Genomic DNA, 20868 nt, shown 5'->3' with positions numbered 1-20868 from the left:
CAGGAAGGAAATAAAATGTGATGGACTATTTTTCTGTAATATAACCCTTGTTAGTCAATCTGCAGCTGGTAGTTAAGTGCTTCCTTTTCCTCCCTAAATATAGATGAAATGCTCAGCATGGAACAACTTCAACGCCTTTCACCCAACCTCTCAAGCCTTCTGCAAGTGCAGCCAGGATGCACGTGAAGTCTTCATGTCCCATCCAAGCCTCCATGGTGCAGACACAGGCCGTGCTGGAAAACCCGGTGGGAAAGAAAAGGCTGATTCCCTCTTTTCTGGGAAGATTTCTTGGTTGATGGAGAGTGATGAGCACCTTCGGTCAGGCTACTATCTTCTCCCAACTCATTTCAGTTCAAACTAACCATGACACCTGCCTCGGAGGTACCCTGTGTAACCTCAGCACTGCATTTTGATTATGGAAATGAAATGATTACAAGGACCTTCCTAAAATCATCTACCTTGGGTCATTTTGTGGATGCCAGGCTCACACTGCCACGCTGGAGAATGCAGTGCTAACCCAGACCACATCAACCAGGGAAATAATCCAACTGGTGAGGCAAGGGAGGTTTGGGACACAAGACTGCCTCCACACCACAAGGGAACATCTGGATCCAGTCTATGGACTTGGATCTGCTTCTGGAAGTCAGGTGTACCCATTTATTAAGGTAAAAAAGAACAATGGCAGCCACCCTTCTGAACCCACCAGCCTTTCATTTCATCCTGCTAAGTGAGACATCCAAAGACAGCAAAAAGCAATGGGATTTCAGAACTATTCCCTGTGCCACGCATAGCTAATTGACACAGAAATCAATCCCAGCATCACGGGTGAGAGGCAGGGATCCTCACACCAACTAGAAAACTTGCTAAGGACCAGAGCGAGCAGCTAGGACACAATACAAACTGTACTAACGAGAAACTTGTGGCTGTAAAGCAACAGGGAGAATGTAGCTGGAAAACAACCCACTTGCAAAAGCAAGGTAGATATTTAAATGAACGTAATAGAAGAGAATTGGCAGGCAAGCGTTTTAACACAATGGAGAAAGTGGTAAACACAAAGCAAATTCAGCAGACCAAGGCAGAGGGGTTTATTCTATAAATTACCAAGATGCTAACTTTCACTCAAAAAAATCTTTGCTTGCAAGGCAGCTGCAGCACATTCCCCCTTCTTAAGCACTTGTTCTGGTTGTCCTGAGGATACACTTATGGTTACAATCCAGGAAAAACAGCGCCTAACATCTCTCTGGAAAAGGTTACTCGAATTAATTGTTAAACTGAGACAGCAGCAACTTTATCGTATCTCAGCCATTAGTTCAACAGTGCTGTAATAAATTAAGTTTTTGTACCGTGGTGTTTATAGGATTTGCTACAAAGAAACAGTTACTCAAGAACTTAGCCCTATTGCCACAGAATCAGAAAGGATGGAACCAAAACACACTGGGCACCTCTCAAGAATAGATGGAAACCTGTATGTGGAGGTGGAGGGGAGCAGAAAGCTGGGAGGAAGATGCAGGAAAGGCAGGGAAGAGGAGCTCTCCCACCCATGGGAGCCCAGACCAAGCCAAGGAAGGGCTGCACTCAAGCCTAGCTGTCCTTGCTTGTCCTTCAGGCTCAAGCAGCTGACACCCAGTTGGAAACAAACACCAAAAAACAAACAAAAAAGTGGAAATACCAGTAACTAATGGTTTCTCAGGTTATGGTGAGTGGGGCACAGGCATTTTTTTAGGCTCTATGAAGGGTAACTGGAAAACAAACATTTTACTGTAAGGTTTCAAGTTATGAGATTTTTTTTTTAAGGTCTCCTGGGATAGCGCAGGAGTGCCAGATCCAAAGCTCTTTGAGGTGAAGTGGGACATATCTCACATCCTGAGACTCACCAAGTCCTGAAGGCTCTCACAAGCACCTCACCTGTAACTGCAGAAAGACTCAGACACCAGGAACCCACTCCTGGTCAGCAGGGTGCATGTGCCTGCACGCGTATGTGGGAAGAGACTTGGAAGCCCAATAATACACTCTTTGAGACACTGAGGTATCCTGAAAATGCAACAGCTCTAATCTCTGTATCACCTCTTGATTTCCCGAGAAAAGAAAATAACACCAAACGTACAAACTTCAGTTTCCTCTACCTAAAATCCCCTGTTTTCTACCTAAATCCCTGGGCTTAAGAGATTCAGAGCCGACGTTCTAAACTATCACTCATCAAGTAAGCATATGCCCATCAATGACTCTCCATAAATCAGGAAGCAGTGGCTGCAAGCAAGCAGCATTATTTCTCTGACATTTTCAACTTTTTTATACAGGCTGGCATTTCAATATTGGCATTTAAAATTAATATGAGCACTGACCACCTCAAAACTCAGACCTAGAAGAACACAGTGAAATAAATCACATTTCCTAATGATTTTTATTACCATCTTCTTGCAACTCCTTAACTTTTTTAAGATACCTTTGATTTTGCAATTAATCACTAGTTTGACTGTTCCCAGAGTACAGGTTTGCTGGGAATAATATACACTGACAAATTTTATTCTCCACTGGAGCCTGAAATTCAAAATTAAATGTAATAGAAATAAATTTATTTTTTATTAGTTATTTTAGTACTGAGTATAGACTGTTTCCAAAAGACACCCTCTCCTAATGGCTTTGGAAAGCAAAGCAGCTGTTGAATTCCTCCTGGGCCGGTATCAATCTATTCTTGTTACTAACAGTGTTACTTAAATTATGCATCAAGAAGTTCGGTGGCAATCTGTTTCCTTTCTTTCCCTGGGCCCTTCACTTCAGAACGGAAAAGAGTATTTTGCAATCAAGGATTTGCTCAGGCACAGTTGCCAGTGGCAACAACCAAGACGAGACTGTAAATAAAGCAACTTTAAATAAAGCAACTTTAAGGTGAATTAAAAGAAAAATAGTGCCAGGTATCCCATTTTCCTCTGCTCTTTTACAGCTGTTCCCATAAAACTGCAAATTGCAAGGAAGAGTTTTGTAACTGTGCAGAAGTTTTCAACAATGAAATTCTAATAATGCTCAAATGTGGCTTTAAAATGTTTTGGATCTTTTGCAAATGGTGATTTTAACTAGTTATTCCCTGCACGTACTGTGAATCACCTCCCATGGAAATCCCTACACCACCACTCGCTAAAAGCAGCTCCCATTTAAGCAAGGGACATGGGAGTGCTCGTGACTTCAACCACAAGCAAAGAATATGCAAAGAGAAAGATCATCACAATTAGCATAATAAGTAGCTGCTCCACCAGTTGCCTAGCTAGCACATTATTAAACACTTTTATTCTCTTTCTATTAAGCTTTTCTGAAGCCCAGAAAGCAAAATTGTACTTGATCCTTTAAATCTAGTATTTTTTTGGCATTGCACTTTATTTCAAATTGTGTTGATGGTATTTAAGAAGGAACCCAAGTTTCAAACAAAATGTTTTCCACACAGGCTGCTGAAACACGCTTGGCCTGTGAGGCACTCCAATTGCACAAAGGGACGCTGGACTGGTGTCACAAGGCAGCACCACTACTTCTTCTCCATCATTAAGACGGAGAACGCATGTAATTGTTCTAGCTGCTTCGTTTGTCCTGCAAAAGAGTTTTGCAGAAAGGCAGCTCCAGTTCAAAAGGAAAACATCCTCTGTTAACACCCTCTGTTAACTCTGCCAAAATTATTTCTCCAAAGGAAGAAATACACATTATCTTAACTTTGACTAAAGGGAAGGATGTTCTATAAATTTCTATAAATTTCTATAAAGTTCTAGCAGGCATCACGAAGATGCAGAAGAGGAAAAGCACAACACTAGCCTATTCTGGTGTAACTTTCTCAGCAAGCTGTCTATGCCACTGAAAATCATCATGAAAATACAGAAACAAGACAAAGCCAGCTGACCCACCTAAGCAAGATTTGTTCTTGCCTTTCTCAAAAGGCAAAGCAAGTGTGACAAAGCACAGGCGATACTTGCTTCTTGTCTGGATCCATGGGAATGCTGCGAGTTACCACGAAGAGCTGCAACCTGTAGTGGCTTCAGTAACTATTCCACAGCATGCTTTGCAATATACGCTAATGCATTTTTTTCCCCCAAGAAAATATCCAGCTAACTCTAGAGAGAATACGTATTGGAACAAGGCAATTGTACAACACTTCCAAGAAGATATGGTGCCGCTATCGCACCCTGACAGTCTCACCTTTTTATGAGCTATCAGAAGACAGTTTGAGTGTTCGTGCTCGCATGCAATTTCATAGTCGGGGATGAGGTCTGCCAGCTCCTGGACAAAGCGCACCACCTCCTCGTGCCAGGGGACGTTGGCCATGGTGAGGCTGCTGGCTGAGCTTTCACCGCAGTATGTCATGCCCTGAAAAGAAATACGGAAATCAGAGTCAGCTTAACCCTTCACAAGCTCAGGGCAGCGCTGGCATCAGTCAGAGCAAACCCTGGCAACAGTCTGCTCTGTCCTCCCCTTCATGCTGTATCTTATGGAAAGGTAACAACTTTGAAGATGGCATTAAAAAAAAAAAAAAAAAAAAGAGAGAAATAAATCAGTCTCTCCCTCAGTGACCATCACCAAACCACTGTGTGCCTAGGCTTCTCCAGCAGAAAAAAACACAGGTTAGTCCTTATTGTGGAAAGCAGCTTTAAAACCATGCAAACAGAGGATGTTCGTGCTGCTCCTGAGCCACCAAAGGCCCTTTGAATAAGTCACTTGGTCTTAAAACACGACATGCCTGAAAGAAAGTCTCGTGAACATCCAATGCAACAAGTCAGCATGACACTTCTAGAGATACCTGTCCTATGTGCCACAGAGATAAGGACCTTTCCCCTTCCAAGCCAAGGCTGTGATTTCTGCCACTGTCCTCTAGTATTCATATAAATCTCATTCTGGCCCCTTGTAAAACCGTCGTACATGTCCTCCTCCCTAACCATGCCCAGGGAAGTTCTGCCAGCTGTACAGTGCTGGCTGTCCCCGCTTCCAGCTGTTCAATTTGATTACAAGAGGATTAAAAATGTCCATTTTAGCTGTAGACAATTGCTGTAACTGTCCCAGACCAAGACCATTTTGGCAATCAAGGTGAAAAGACAGTCCTTACACTCCAAACCCCATTTTCTGTTGTCCCCATGCTGCTCATGTGATGAGACCCAGGTAACTGTAACCCGGGGCTCTATGAATAACTATATTAGAGATTAAGTAGAACAATTTTATTCACATGATTGTCTGGATTTTGAGATCTCAAGGTTCTTTCTAACTACTGGTCACAGAAGAGAAAAATTAAGTAACTCCCACTTATGAAATGAGCATTTGTAAAGCATTATGCATCCACGTGCAGATGGGCTGGGCAGAGTCCCACCAGGCAGCGGTTCCCAGACTGAGCACTAGCAGAGATGTGGATCGCTGGGAGAAAGGTATATATACATGCAGATGCTGGCAGGGTAGCAGCTGCCTGAGCCCAGAGAAACATCAGAATTATTTTAAACACCTTTCCTTCTAAAGAAAAGCTGGGGAGGGAGGGGAGGAGGAAGCAAAATATCTGCAAGTATGCAAATCATCCTTTTCTTCTGTGTGTGCACAAAGTGTACGATTTTTGACAGCACAGCAAAATCACTGAAAAAATTGAAAAGCGCAAAAGTGGAATAAAGCAGAGTATGTCTGTGAACCTTGAGGTCCTCTGAAAAGAAGTGCTAACTTTAGGTTCAAGCCAGGGGGATGGAATTGGGCTTTAAAGGTGGAGAAATGGTGAACTGCCACAGTCCAGTGCCACATCACTCATTCCCTTCTAAGACCTTTGATAAACCAGAAGCAACTCCATGGGGATAAAAGCATCCTCCCTGGGCTCAAAAACAGAGTTTCCCCAGAAAAAACAGGGCTTTGCTTCTGCCCCTCTGCTCATCTAAGCTGTTTTTGTGCAGTAGCCAAGCACCTAACGATCCTTAACAAAGCCAGGAAGTCAACATCTTCAAGAGGGACATGTTCCTACCCTCCTTTTACAGCCTGGAAAACAGGGAGACAAGATTTGCACAGGCCATGGGGCAAGCTGTGCGGGAGGAAAGACAGCCGCCCTGGACAGCATTGTGGCACTGCTGGAGCTTCATCTTTCTAACCCAGCCTGCCTTGCCTCTGGTCTGCTCCTCTCCATGGCAGCACTGCTCCTCTGACTTCCAGTTAACAAGACTTACAAGACTGTAAGAAAATTTCAAGGCTTTGTAGGTGCTGCTCTTTGTTGTTCGTTCACTCCTTGGGAGGCAGAAATAACCCAGTTGCTCAGCAATGAGCTTGCTGTTCAGAGGTGACCACAGCGTAGACCACAAAAGCTGGTTTGCTGCTGGCTCTGCTGCTGCATCCAGCGATTCCAGGTTCCACCAAGATCCTCAACACTGGCGTGAAAGGATGAACACAAAGCCTCATGCGGCCACATGCTTCTAGAAACCAGGTGGAGAACTCTGCCCAACCTCCTCCATCTAAAGTAACACAAGTTGCTATTTCCAAGATAGTTCTTTAATTCTCTGGCTCAGTACCAGCAGTTCTGTTTGCATGGAGGGCTGCAGGCTGCCCACCTGCTGGGGCAGGCAGTAGCATTTTAAGGAAAATATTGAGCATGCTCCTCCCTGCTTTTCCCCCCAGACCTCACCTACAGAAGACGACAGCTACATCCACTGCTGGGCATTCAGCACTCTAGACCAGTGAATAGAAACTGGGGACACTTGTCCAAACTGCTCAATATCCCCCTTGGATGTCGAGGGCCATGAGCCAGATAAAAAAAATAACATTGGCACAGTAAAGCCAGTACAAAGACAGTCAGTAAACACACAGATTATTTTTCAGGGCTGAGTACACAAGGAAACACCCCAAAATATAAAGGCTTTATAAAAACTCCCTCCAGCTCACTTCACTCTTACAATCTTTTGCTTAAACTAATTCAGTAAATACTGAGAACTGTTCAGAAAAAAAGTCCATCTCTGCCTGCACCTCCTGCATACACACTGAAGGAGGGTAAAAATCCAGTTTTGATTGGTGCACTGGAGAAACTAATTGTTTACTGATGAGTGGAAGTGACTTGATAACATTAAAAAGCAGCTTGTGTTTTGGTCAAGGGCCTTCAGAACAACTGGGGAGTTTCTATAATCCTACCACTTCACAAACAGTCTGTGCTGCTTTATGAAATGCTGAGAGCTGAAGTAATGGCCCCAGGGCAAATGTCCACCCAAAACAGAGGGAATTTTTTTAATGATTGATTTGCACTGATTGCAGATCCCCCACCCGATGCCAGCTGAAAGGCCAGCACCATCGCTCACACCCCCCCAAAGCCCCCATTGCTCCTGATCTCCTGACTTGGCAGAAGTAAAGGTCATGCAACACTGGTACGTTGTATCTGTACCGATAAAAAAAACCACAACTAGTCCATGGCATGGGAAGTACCCAGCACATGCAAGCTGATGTGATGAGCACTACAAGCACCCCCCGGGCAGAGCACGGAGAGAAGCTTCCCACCGCACATCAGCCTGTAAAGCTCTGTAGCTTGCCAGTGTGAACATGCAGGAGTAGGAACCTTCGGCGAAGCAGCTTTTCTGATTGTTTTCTGGAAAAAGACTCAAAACTAGTTGCTACTTTAGAAGTGACATTGTTCAAAAAGACACCTTCATCTCAGATTTAATTGCACTAAGCTAGCAGGGATACTGGGTTCTTTCTCCAGCTCCCTTCTCAAACACCCAATAGAGCACACAGACTGAAGAAGAGCACGTCAAAGCAGGACACACGTTCCTGCTGTGCCTACACAAAGCCAAGCCATGAGCACTGCTTGTTTAGGTGATTTATTTGCAGCAGAAGCTGAGCCCCTCCAGGTCACTGCAATACCCACCCCCTGCTGCCGCCAGCTCCATGCGCTGCAACGATCACTTGTCAGTGAATGCAACCTCTCAAGTTCTCCTACACAGCACTCCACCCAACTTCAGCCTCATCATTTTGAGATCAGCTGCTCTTAAATTGGAGATTGGATCACTTGAACCTCCTGAATTACTGATTTAGTCTTAGCCATGAACTCAAATTCATTACTGCCTTGCTCCATCTTTAATTTATTAATATTCTCATAAACTAGCTCAGCAGTACGTGGCTTGCTGAGACATGTGTTTTTCTTATTTCTTTCTTTCCAAATAAAATCCATTAAAGGCTCATCCAGGTGGTTTAACCTGTGGTATTGCAACCCAGGTCACAAATCCACTGGTAGCCAAAAGGGCAAATTTGCACAAGAAACAGCTTTTCTTCTAAACAAAAGCCCAACCCCTCTCTACCTCACTGGGTGGTTTCATCACCTTTGGTCTTTGGCCCAGCTATTTCTTATTCTAGTCACAGAATCCCATCAAGCACCAGTCTTTAAAACAGAGTGCACACAATTTTATGGATGATTATGTTTTGCGTTCTCATGTTTTCCTCTGTGAAGAGCACTTCTACTTCTTTTAAATGGCATTTGCATCCACACTATGTTTATGGCACCTGCTCCCAGCTGATGCTGCACTCCCAAGACCTAATTCACCTACACTTAAGTTGTTTATTGCTGACCGTGACACGTGCAGACAGATCCTTTGCAAATACTTAAAACTAGAGCAAGGTGAATCATGCAGTGCTTAAATAGGGCTACAAAAGAAACAGACTCATGCTAATTAGAAACTGTACAAGTTTTGGAAGCAATTACTTTCTCGCTGGTAAATTTATGAGGGACTTCCTCTATTAATCTGCCCATGCAAACGATATTAGAGCCATATACCATAACTCAGAGCCACCGTGGAAACAGTGCACAACTGCAGCCAAGCCAGGGGAGCGCTAAACAGCTATGTAGGTTAATTTTTTTAGCCTGGCTCTGAAAGTCTCAAAAAGATTTTAAATGTTCTTATATTAGAGCAGCCAGCCACGTAAATAATAGGATATGCATTTCCAGAGTTCAGCTGTATAGACATGGCTCCATATAGCAATATTTTCCCTGCATTCATTATACAGATTATGATTTGAGCAGCATGAAAAATGTATGACTACAGAGGGGGAAAATTCTTAGGAAGCTACAACATGACTCATTCTTTTAATAAACTTCAAAGATATCATTTACAAGCAAAGAAAGCGGAGAAGCAAATGGAATAACTAAGTGCTCGGATGGCTGATTAATTCACAAGCACAAATCAATGAAAATCAGCTTAGCAGCACACTAAATGAAAGCACATCAGCTTTCAACTTCCCCAACTTCTTAAAATTTGAGTTAATTAACAGTGCTGATACCACTTTAAAAATGTGAACAGTTGATTAGGGCACTCATGTTATATTTTTCAGTAATACACGAAGACAGTTATTAAGACATCAAGCATTAAAAAAAGGAAACCATTCTATTGTATACCCTAAGCTCTTACACCAACTTCCCTGCAGTAGCAGCATCAATGATGGTGCCTCTTAATTAGTCTTTAATAAGGGTGCTTTTAGCATCCTAATCATGCCACATAGCTTTGGCCAAAGACCTTGAAATGCGGAAGCCTTCTGAAAATCATCTCAGCTATTCTTGGTTACGCTGGTACGAATACAGAGCAACAGCGCTGGGCATGCTCTGGATTTCTGTGCTGCTGTAATGGAGCCGAGCATGCAACACTGTACTTCAGCAATGCCTTGTGCCAAGATGATTATCACTGCAGCAAGAAGCACGTTTTTTCCACTGTGATCTGGCTCCTTGCCGGAGATCTTGACAACCAGCAATCATTTTAATCCACAGGACTACAAAGGAAAAATTACTGGGGAACTAACTATGACAGTGCTTTGTTTCTCAACTCTGAAACTCCAGGCTTCCCAACTTAATTACTGAACAAGAGAATTTTCTTAACTCCTGGCCCACAAATTATAAATTTGTTTAATTGATGCTCATGTGAATTAACATAAGAACAAAAGTGTCAGCCAAGCTGCTGAGTGACAGAGCCACTGTTTAAAAACTGGGGCAGCCTTGACCCAAAACAAATATAAAAAGCCTCAAATGACATGTTGATAGATTGCACTCTCTGCAATAAAAATGCTTATGATCTGAGCATCTGCATTGTCCAAATTATATTCACAAGCTTTCATGCACGTCTGCGCCTCATTGGAGTGCATTTGGACTCATTGGTTGTTTTTAATAATTGCTTTCAAGTTGATTTAACAAAGGACATTGGTTTATTTGTGTCAGTTAAATATGAAAAGCAGGAATGGAAATGGTTAGTTATGCAGCATAACCCCAATATTTACCACCAGCTCTCCAGATGCACCACACATACGGACTATGCAGATCCGTGCTACTGCAGCCCATGAATCTTCGGCAACTCACTTGAAATCAAAGGAACTCCTCCTGTAAAAGCTAAACTCTGAAACGCAGGACACAGACAAGCCATATAGATACTAAGACAGAAAAGGCCACTGTTAAAATCACTTATTTTATCACTCTGCTCCTTATACCGTGATAAAGAGCAATAGCACATGGAGAGGTGGGAGGTTTAGAAAGATTTAGGCTGGAAGGCAGGAGGTGAATTTTCAGCCAGTGACCTGCTTTGCTACAATCCACTGCTACCCTGCCTCAGTTGCCCCAGCTGCAAAACGCAGTACATAGGGCTAGCCCTTCTTCTCCTGCAAGCAAGCACTCAGGGCCGTGGACAGAAATTTATTATTACAGACTGTTGGCTGAGCACAGCAACACTGGGCCATCACACACAGCCAGTTTCCATATGCTCCTTTTTTTTTCTGCAGCTTCCCCTGGTCATATCTAAAAGCCTCACAAGCCTAATACAATTTCCATGCCCTGTGGTTCCCACTTACTGTGGATACTAACCTTTACTGAAACACAAAAAAAAAACCCAGATGAGAACAATCCATTTTACCTTGGGTTTTCACCAGGCTTACACTTGTACCCAAGCCCAATGCTGGAATGCAAAAATACCTCCTCAATTTCACACATATATTTGTACCAAACCAAAGGCTTGGACTAAAGACTGACTTTTCAACAAAAGAGTGTGGCAGGGTCACTTGAAAACTCAATTTAATCATTCACCTATGTTTGCAATGAAACCTGTTATCAAGCCTTACTGTGTACGCACAACACTAAAAAACCCCATTGATGTCAAGCTGAACTCCTCAGGCACACCTATTAGTAACTTGTAACCTTTAGCTGGATCAACAGAAATAGCAAGCTGGGTTCCTACCTCTGTCACACACACATGCTAATAATGAAAGGAGCAACTTGCAGCAGAGGCTGCTTGGGATCCACCTGAAAGCAGCTTTCCACAGCAGTCCAGGCCAACTGGGATTTATCCAGCAGAGTGCTCAACAGCCCTGTGGCTCTCCAGCATGACAGGGAGGTGATGCAGCCCTGCCACTGCCTACTCTGCCACCTTGGACCATCCATGCTCTGTGTCTTGTCCTTGGACCTATGGCTCACAGTTGAGAGAATATTAAGTGGTCAATAGTTTGAGTTTTTTTCAGGCATAGAAATTACACATCGCTTAGATTTATTTTATAGCAGGTACTAGGACAGGAGACTTCACCTTCTCTTCATCTAAATGCAGATGGGAATAGCAGCAAGATTCTGAATAGCTTTTTGACAGGTGGGGGCAATCGCTGCTTGCTGCATGCAATTAAAAACTCATTAAAGCAGAGCTCATTTTCTTCATTATTTTCAGCACTTAAATAATCTTTACTGTTTAATATGACAAGACTAAGCAGATTGGGATAGATACTTCCCTCTGGTCCTTCCTTGCAGTCATTTACTGGGTCTTTTTAATACCATAAGTCAGTCTCAGACACTACGAGCAGGAGCTGCAGTCCCAGAACATCATCCTGAGCTCTGAACGACACCCAGCCTATCCTCCACCACGAGCTCAGCACAAGGATGCTGCACTGGATCTGCAGAGCAATCATCATGTACAAATGCTTTCAAGTGGTTGAAAACGGATTTTATGAAGACTTGAAATTCTGTGCAATGCCATGGCTCTCATCTGTGCTCTGCCTAAGTCCTGTCCTCAGACAGCACCACGGGATGAATAGCCCTGGAACAAAGGACAAGCCAGGTAGGCCCACTCCCCCACCACCTTAAACTGAAGTGATGGAAAGAAGCAGCAAGGCTCTGCTCAGGCAGGAAGCCATGCTACTGTTGAGAACTGCAAGATGAAGCTTCACTCTAGCAAATGCAGACCACTTCCCCAGGGATGTCACTCCACTTGTGGCTCTGACCAGAGCAACCAGATCTCCCTCACCACTGCAGAACCCGGTCTGAACTGCAAAGCCAGGTATTTGAGGCTGAACACTTGACCCACATGCTTCCATATGCACAGCCTTAAAGCTAGTGGCAGCATGAAGGGGATGAGTGGACACAGCAACAATTAAAGCAGAAGTGTACCCAGCTGCGCCACAATGTGTCTGCAGTGACCGGAGGTCCAGGCTGTGTTTTCATGTGCTCATCTGGCCGTGGTGCACCAGCGTGACCCTGCAGCACACTCCATTCACATGTGGAATTAGTTCCTCAGGGCCTGATGAATATCAATGACCTGGACAAGGGGACTGAGTGCACCCTCAGTCACTTTGCAGGTGACACCAGGCTGGGGGAAGTGCTGACCTGCTGGGGAGCAGGGGGCTCTGCAGGGGGTCTGGGCAGGCTGGGCTGATGGGCTGAGGTCAGTTGTATCAGGTTCAACAGGGCTCCGTGCCGGGTCCTGCCCGTGGGTCACAGCAGCCCCAGGCAGCTGCGGGCTGGGGGCAGGGGGCTGGGAACTGCCCAGCGGGAAAGGGCCTGGGGGGGCTGGTTGATGGTCAGCTGAGCTTGAGCCGGCAGAGTGCCCAGGTGGCCAAGGAGGCCAAGAGCACCCTGGCTTGGATCTGAAACTGTGTGGCCAGCAGGACCAGGGCAGCGATCGTCCCCCTGTACTCGGCACTGGGGAGGCTGCACTGTGAATCCTGGGGTCAGTTTTGGGCCCCTCACCCCCAGACAGACACAGAGATGCTGCAGCGTGTCCAGAGCCGAGCAGGGGCTGGGGAAGGGGCTGGGGCACAAGTGCCATGAGGGAGCTGGGGGTGTTCAGCCTGGAGAGGAGGGGGCTCAGGGGGGACCTTCTCGCTCTCTACAACTACCTGAGAGGAAGGTGCAGTGAGGTGGGGTTGGTCTCTTCTCCCAGATAAGAAACAATAGGACAAGAGGAAACAGCCTCAAGTTGTGCCAGGGGAGGTTTAGGTTTGGTATTAGGAAAAAATTCTTCACTGCAAGGGTGGTTCAAGTATGAGAACAGGCTGCCCAGGGTGATGGTGGAACTGGCATCCCTGCAAGTGTTTAAAAATACATAAATGTGGTGCTTAGCGACATGGTTTAGTTGTGGGCTTGGCAGTGCTGGGTTAATGGTTGGACTTTATCTTAAAGGTCTTTTCCAACCTCAATGATTTTATGGTTCACATTTCATAGGAAAATCCTTTTGCCCCTTTGGTTTAAGAAGGAATATAAATAGCAAAATACTGCATGTCAACACAAACCTCTGGCTTTTAACACTAAAGAGGGTAACATTGCAAAAAAGGTATTTTAAAACCAGAATGTGCAACTCCCAAGAATACTTTGTACAACTATGACAGTGACATTCTGACATTAAAACAGACTAATGCAATAAATAAACATGAATCAATTTTAATAACCACATCACTGCTTCTTCCTTTACTTGAGTTTTACACAAGGGTAATCAAGGCTAATTTCTATTGGCTTAAATAAGAGAAAGAATAGGGTCCCACAGAGTTATACCACTGTAAGATAACTCATGTAAATGAGAACAAGTATTAAGGCCTGCAAGAATCTAAATCTCTATCCACTCCACCCTGTGAGCCTTTCTGAAGCAACAGTGGATTAGCTACATTCATTTTAAATGAACGTCATTTATCCCAAGTATTTAACCAGGAAATCCCTGCTGAGATGAGCCTCATTTTCTGGCAGAAGCGTTGCAGTATCTTGCAATATTTTTTTAGTTTATTTGCTTTGAGCAGGACTCAGTCTTTGCCTTTTTGACCTGTCACACTGGAGTTCTGAAAAAAACCAACAAAATGCTAAGCCCTATTCACACGCCAAATAGATTCTTCAATATGCTTCATTCTCAAAGGAACACAAGAAATTACTTTACATCAAAAATATGAGGTCTTTTGGGAAAAACCCCAGGTCACAAACCATGTGGACACCACAACTACTGGGGCTGGACGAAAGGGCAGCTACACACTGGCAGTTTTTTCCAAGTGCAGATCAATACACAGTGCATGAGAGGGGATACTGATAGCGATACTGAGTGCTAGATTTGAACACACCTCAACCCACCCTCCTTTGGGTCAGAATTTAACTCCTATGTACTATTGTATGAAGTATCACTTTGAATGCTGTGGGATTATATCTACGTGATCACTCTGCTTACATATGCTTTGCCTGCACAACCGCAAACTCCTAGGCTCTAGGCAGGGGGCTGTGTGATGCAGTCCTGCTTCTGCTGTTCGCCTTTGCTGAAAGAGATTTGCTTCCTTTTATTCCAAAGCAGTCAAACATCGCAGGGACAGAGACCCTGTCTCTCTGCTTCACCCCACAAATGAAGAATCCCCCACAGGCAGAAGCAACAAAGCACCCTGAAGTATTCTCAACCCCAGCATGCTCAACAGCACAGCTGAGACGCCCCTGAAACCACTGCACTGACCATATGGCACCAGTGATCCTGCTGTAAGCGAAGGTTGATCTCATGGGTAGGGTGTTAGACAAGAGCTTTGCAAGCCAGGATTAAAGATGATCAGATTAAAACAACCTGTCTGCAAAGTGCACAGCAAAGGAGGATAACTACTGTCAGACCACAGGGTAAGGGTCTAAGCACAGGTGCAGCAGCAACATGAACACCTCCAGCAGCACAGGGGCACACCACCCCACCAGCAATCCATCAACACTTCAGAGAAGGATGGCCAAGTAAGGAAGCTGTCCTTCAGATAACATCCCCTCTCTCAGCCTCTCTTGTTGGTACTTGGCTGGACACTCTCACTACCCCGCATCAACACAACTAGCTGTTCATCAGCCACTCCAGAACATGTCACTTACTCCTGGCCAAAAGTGAAAAATTGGTTCCATGCTTGAAGTGAGAAACCATGTAAGCCCCTCACATTTCAAAAGTCAGACACTGCAACAAGAGAAGAAAGCCATTGTGCCTCCCTACAGAGCCAAATGTTCCACGCTTTAGAAACGCTGCTGTTAAGCGGGAACCGGCAGATGAAACTGTGAAACAAATAAGGCCACTGACTGGGCTAATAATATATTTAGTGTGAGCCACTTCCCCTCTGCAGAGCACCAAGCACCCATCTTTTAGATCATTACACTTGCTCCAAAGAGGCAAGGAAGCAATGCAACTTGTTAAAAAACCCTTGCTCTCACATAAAAACATTTCATACAAAAATCTGTGAGCAAGACCTTTCATCCAGCTTTGGGTCTATTTAAACACAATCTGGTGTCAAGCAAATCCACTGCTTCATGGAAGCCATCACAAAGTTTTACGAATTTTTCAAAGGATGGAAATGCCATTTAGACCCCCTGTGTTCTGCCGGAACAGAGTTGCACCATTGTTTCAGACAGCAGTAAGACCAGTTCAGTTCCTGCTACAAATGGGCACTCCAGCAATCCTGCTTGCAACATTGTGCTTCGTACATGAAATATATGAACCTTGCTTCCCTGTCTTCGAAATTAAGATAAGACAGCACAGCTCTATTTAAAAGCTCAATTAAATGGAAAAAAATGGAGACTATTCCAGAGCCTGCTAGTGAACGAGCTGGAGCAGCACCCTGACAATTCACTTCTGCTGCTGAAGCTGAAAAGGAATTAGTGTGTTTTCTTGTACTCAGCTTCTCACTTCTGTCTTGCGGGGCTTAGCTGCTGTCAGACTCGCTGTATGGTTTTGAGAGCTCTGAAAAATCATCCTCCCTCTGCTAGACCAGAAGAAAGAGCAAACTGTAGAAGACTTTTTGGACTTTGAGTATACAGATGATGATGAAGTTGTGATTTCACATTTGCTGTACTGCAGTTTTTAATGAGAGCTGTAACCAGGGAAGGGAAGACTTCCCCCATCACTTCCAGCCTAAATACAACAACTAGCAGAGACAAGGCAGAGAGATGCTGCAACCTTTGAAAGGCTTAAACTCTAGTTTCTCCAAGTACTGCTCTTGCGATTGGAAAGACAAGAGATTTTCCATATGCCAATTACAGACTGTTTGTAGGATCACAGTTTAGGCATAACACTAAACGATTCATAGAGGAAGAAACTGAGGCATAATTTTTGTTGCTTAGCTTGAAGACACCATGCTCTGGCCAGGATCACCACCCTGCCTGAAAGACAGTTCTGTCCTACAGCAGAAATGCATTTACCTGCTGGAAATTCTGAAATACATCATTTCTGAAAATACGGCATTTAGAGCAAGGCATCCTGCTTACAAATTTAAGTAATATTAAACAGCATAAACTTCAAAAAAAGCAAGCCACAAAAAAAAAACCACCCAGCAACTGAAAGCCAGTATCAGTCCACAAAAGTCCCAAACCCACCCAACAGCATGTGGCCAGACAGTGCATCATTCCTTCTGTACCTCTCTGCCTTCTGTGCCCTGCAACCCCTCTGAACCCCCTTTGCGGCTGGTGTTGGCAGGTACACAGCAAGGCCGAACCCCCAGCTACACTACCGTGCTATGGGGTTTTGGGGAATGTCACACAGCCTCTCTCTGCCTCAGTTCACACTTTTGCAAACAGGGCAAAGTGTTCAATGCATATCCCTTCTGTAGAGAAAAGTCATCACTAGTTGAGATCTGACAAGCACTTTGAAGCACCTGGACTGCAAAGATGACTTTTTTTGAAGCAGAGTGGGCAGTAGCCTGTCCCAGCTGGAAGAGTGCCAGGAGTACATCTACGACCACCTCTTTCCTCACCTATTTCCCTGGCAGCCCAAGGCATGATTTTGCCAGGGAAGAGCCGCTGGGAGAACTTAGCTCTGCGCTGCTGGGAAACCACAATTACGAGGCTGAATCCCTCCCCAAGCAAAGGGAACAGTAGCCTTCTGCCTTGGAGGAGACAGATGTTCGCCCTGGAGAGTGCTCAGGGGAATCTGTGCTCAGAAACATTAACTTACACCCGATTCATTTTACTAAAATTGCTACACACAACAGAGCAGTCTAAACAGCACGTACACTGACAGCCCCACACTCCGTGCTGCTCTGCACACTCGTCTCTGCCCTTCGTGCACACTGGAAGGATCTCGTACAGCCAGGCTACAGTAAGAGAGTCAGGAGATGCAAGGTAGGAAGGGCCCCATAGGAGCACTCCTCCTGCTAAGTTTTACCCAAGGAATATAAAGCAGTCTGATACATGTTGTAAAGCTGAGGTTTTTTTCCCCCAAACCATACTCAAAATCTTATTTTGTATTAAGCTATCAACTTCAGCAGCACATTCAGAGAGAAAGAGACCTTTCAACACTGACAATATCAAAACCTCTGGGTTTTGTTTCATAAGGAAATTGCAGCAAACTCCAGGCATTTTCTTCAAAGCAGCAGTAAATAAAGGTTAAAAAAAAAAAAGAGAAAGAAAAGAAAAGAAGAAAGAACCAAAAAAGTCCAGGAATAATAGAGCTGCAAAAATACAGACCTGAGGTAAATGTGCTGGTCACAGAGGAGTTTGCTGGATGAAAATGCTGATAGTGATTCTTCACAGAGCACTTTGTAATGTGCCTTTTCTACATTCTCTATATACTAAATTGATTAAGTCCAAGATAAAGCACCTCCTTCCCCTGCTGTATCTCACATGGGCTCCTGTTAGTACCTCTTCCAGTTCCAGAGGATAATATTTCCCTGTTTCACACAGCCAGACAAATAGCATATCAGTAAACCACACCTTCTCACCTTCTCCTCCGGCAAATTTGAGACTAGGATGGGAAAAATAATACCACAAACCACAAGCCTGACCCAGAATATTTTGTTTAAAATGTTGGTTAACACAAAGAAGGAGTATCTACATTTATCAGTTTCTGCTTTCATGAGAAATACAATAGAGACCAGAGAGTTACGATTCTGCTGGGCAGAAACTGATGCTGGCTGGTACAAATCTTGTCTTGCATAATACTGAAGACTACTTTAAATGTACACGTAAGGTATTAGAAAGGAAGAGGTAAGTCTTTATTACATTAAAAGGAGGAGGTAAGTTCCTCATGCATCACTGAAATCTTTGAAATAATTGAATTTATTCGTATAAGTTTAAGACTAGGGGGTGGGGAATGGGGAGAAAAAAGTAAAATACTAAAACGATAAAGTAGCTTTATGCAACTCACCTTGACCTCAATGAAGTCTGGTTTACCAAGGGATATCAGGTCAGCATAGGCTTTGAGTTCATCCACGTTCCAAGCTTTCACCAGTGTCAGCCTATAAACAGTTCGCTGTTGCTGAAATAAAGGAAGAATTACATTAGCAACACATTCTGACAAAGGAAGCATGTTCTAGCCTTGCACAAAGCTTCAAACGGCGGGGTGGGGTGGTGGTGGGCACAGAAATCTCAGTAATTTATTCCAAGAAGCCAGGGGCTAAAACAAACCAGACCCAAACCAAGAGCCCCCTCACTTGTTCTTTCAAGAAAGCTACTCCATAGCATCTGTGAGCTGAGCCACCTTTTGCTATACACTTATCTTCCCTCCAATACATCCCCAGTACTTCAACTTAATGGGATAACCAGGCAGTTTATCACTCTCCGATTTGCTTCCCCAGACATAAAACCTCACCATTAGTTGCTACACAGATATACTTTACTTCCTCCAGCTGGATCACTTGGCATTGGTGACTTTTGGACAGGACAAACAAGAACAGACAGACCCTTGCCTGCTCCCATCTGCAAACTCCCCGTCAGGTACAGTATCACAGAGAAAAGGCTCTCCCGTGATCAGTTATGCAGAACATTTTATTGGAAGCACAAAGTGGCCATTAAAAATCACAACCAGAAAACATTGCAAGTACCCTGCTTATGACCTAGCCTTATAGAAGTGTGGTGCAAACCATTAGAAACACAGTTGCTACAGTGCTAACTACAAGAGCAGCACCTACCCCTCACTACCCTCTGCAGCAGCAGGGCAGCTGGATTTTTGCCGGGCACTATCACTGCATGGACCTGTCCTCTCCATCCCACTGCTGAGCACTGCAGCTCCCCATCAGCACACCAGTGCCCCTACAAAGCACTCAGACCTGACTTATTTCTGTGCACAGTGGCAGACAGCACTCTGAGAACTTCTTTCCTTGGAGTTATTCCGATTTTCCCTCTAAGAGCTGCTCACCACAACAGCTATTCATGACAAAAGGCCTTCTCTTGGCAATATAAGCACTTAGCCACGGAACAAATACAGTCTCATTGCTCACATCTGCTTGTTTCCATCCTTCCCCTTTCCTTCCCTTCCTCTTCCACTAATGTTTTATTTTGCTTATCTCAAACTTATTTATAAAGCAATCTTCCAGCACAATTGTTTTTTGAATTAACTCATTTTCCTCCCCTGGCACACCGTAGACCGTAAAACGTGACAAAAGCATCAGTTTAGCCAGCACCAAACAGCAATTCAACAAATCCGCAGCAACCCAAGACTCCATGGCTGGGGCCAGGCTGTATCGCAGGGTTGGGACTTCACAGTCCCAGCAAGGGCTGGAATCAAAGTCTCCTGCCCCAGAAAGTCCAGGCTTAGACTCAGCTTGAGTTAGGAGATCCTCCCTTACCTATTACCCACAACATGCCCATGGCACAAGGTTACCTGAACGTCAACGCCACGTGGGGGAAGCATGCACGCTATTCAGTTTACTACATTTTTCAACTGGAGAAGGGTAAGCCAATAAGGAACTTTCCATCACTAAACCTCAGACTGTTCCCCACTGCAGTACCTCTGACAGTATCCACTGACCTCAGGCAAAGCAGGGACAGATCCCAGGACCCTGAGTCCTGGTCCAAGGCTATTAAAGTGTTTGTGCTATGACCACTCCCCAGGTAACACCGGACACTTCCCAGTATCAGTCCTCAATCTAGCCACGCTTTACTTCAGAGTCTCTAACCTACAGGCCATGTAAGTGAACTGTGCCCTCTGTATAAAAATCAAAACTTCACTTACCTAAAACACATTTCAGGGAAAACAAAAGTAGTATTTTCTACACCAGTTTACTATGGAAACATTGCAGATTATTTACTAACAATTAACTAGGACAAACCAGTAAGAAACAGGAGCATCTTCTTCCTCCCATTAACATCTGAACACAGCCAGGGGAAGGTCTTTAGGGCATATATGTACAGAGAACTATATGTTCTTCTACGAACCAGAAGTGTCCCAGCACACTCACTGCCTCTGTTGTCTTGGCACCAGGTAAACCCGCAATATTCTCCAGGAGACAAACACAAGCAAGAAATCGATACATACAAGGAGTCAGTGTCTTAAGAAAATCATTAAGGTAGAGCTTTCTTTTTTTAAAAAAAAAGTCTGTGAGAGTAACTTTGAAGAATTATTGAGAGAACGATTATTGAAAGCCAAATACCAAAAGAATTAAAATAGCTGACCTCTACTTTAGCCACAGCATATAAGCACATATTTAAGGAGACTCTCAGTTTGAATGGATGGGCAAAAGAAAGGTTCACACCAAGAAGCAACAGGCCAGTATGAAATCAACAGTTAATTACTAAAGAGAAAAACAATGAAGGATCTAGTACAAAAAATAAACGCATCATTTGCCATAGAACAGAGAAAGAAGAAACCAGAGGGGAAAATACCAAACAAGAGGAAAAACTCCAATACACATACGCCTATCAATCTGAAGTGATTAGATAGCCAATTAACTCAGAAATGTCTCCTCAAAGGT

General features: G+C 44.2%; 1 protein-coding gene across 4 annotated transcripts in view; it reads right to left on the bottom strand.

The window, feature by feature from the left end:
* The window catches only part of LOC121096740 (S-adenosyl-L-methionine-dependent tRNA 4-demethylwyosine synthase TYW1-like), a 107279-nt gene that overhangs the window by 12097 nt on the left and 74314 nt on the right, over positions 1-20868 (bottom strand). For all 4 annotated transcript variants that reach the window (XM_040613199.1, XM_040613189.1, XM_040613174.1 and 1 more), the window contains exons 14-15: positions 18324-18434; positions 4177-4344 (exon numbers count right to left, since the gene is read on the bottom strand). In XM_040613199.1, coding sequence (XP_040469133.1) covers positions 4177-4344; positions 18324-18434 — 279 coding nt within the window. The remainder of the gene's footprint in view (positions 1-4176; positions 4345-18323; positions 18435-20868) is intronic.

Source organism: Falco naumanni, chromosome 1 (genome assembly GCF_017639655.2).
Source record: "Falco naumanni isolate bFalNau1 chromosome 1, bFalNau1.pat, whole genome shotgun sequence".
NCBI classification, from domain to species: Eukaryota; Metazoa; Chordata; class Aves; order Falconiformes; family Falconidae; genus Falco; species Falco naumanni.
Note: the sequence above shows the minus strand (reverse complement) of the source record. Positions and strands in the feature narration are given on the sequence as shown.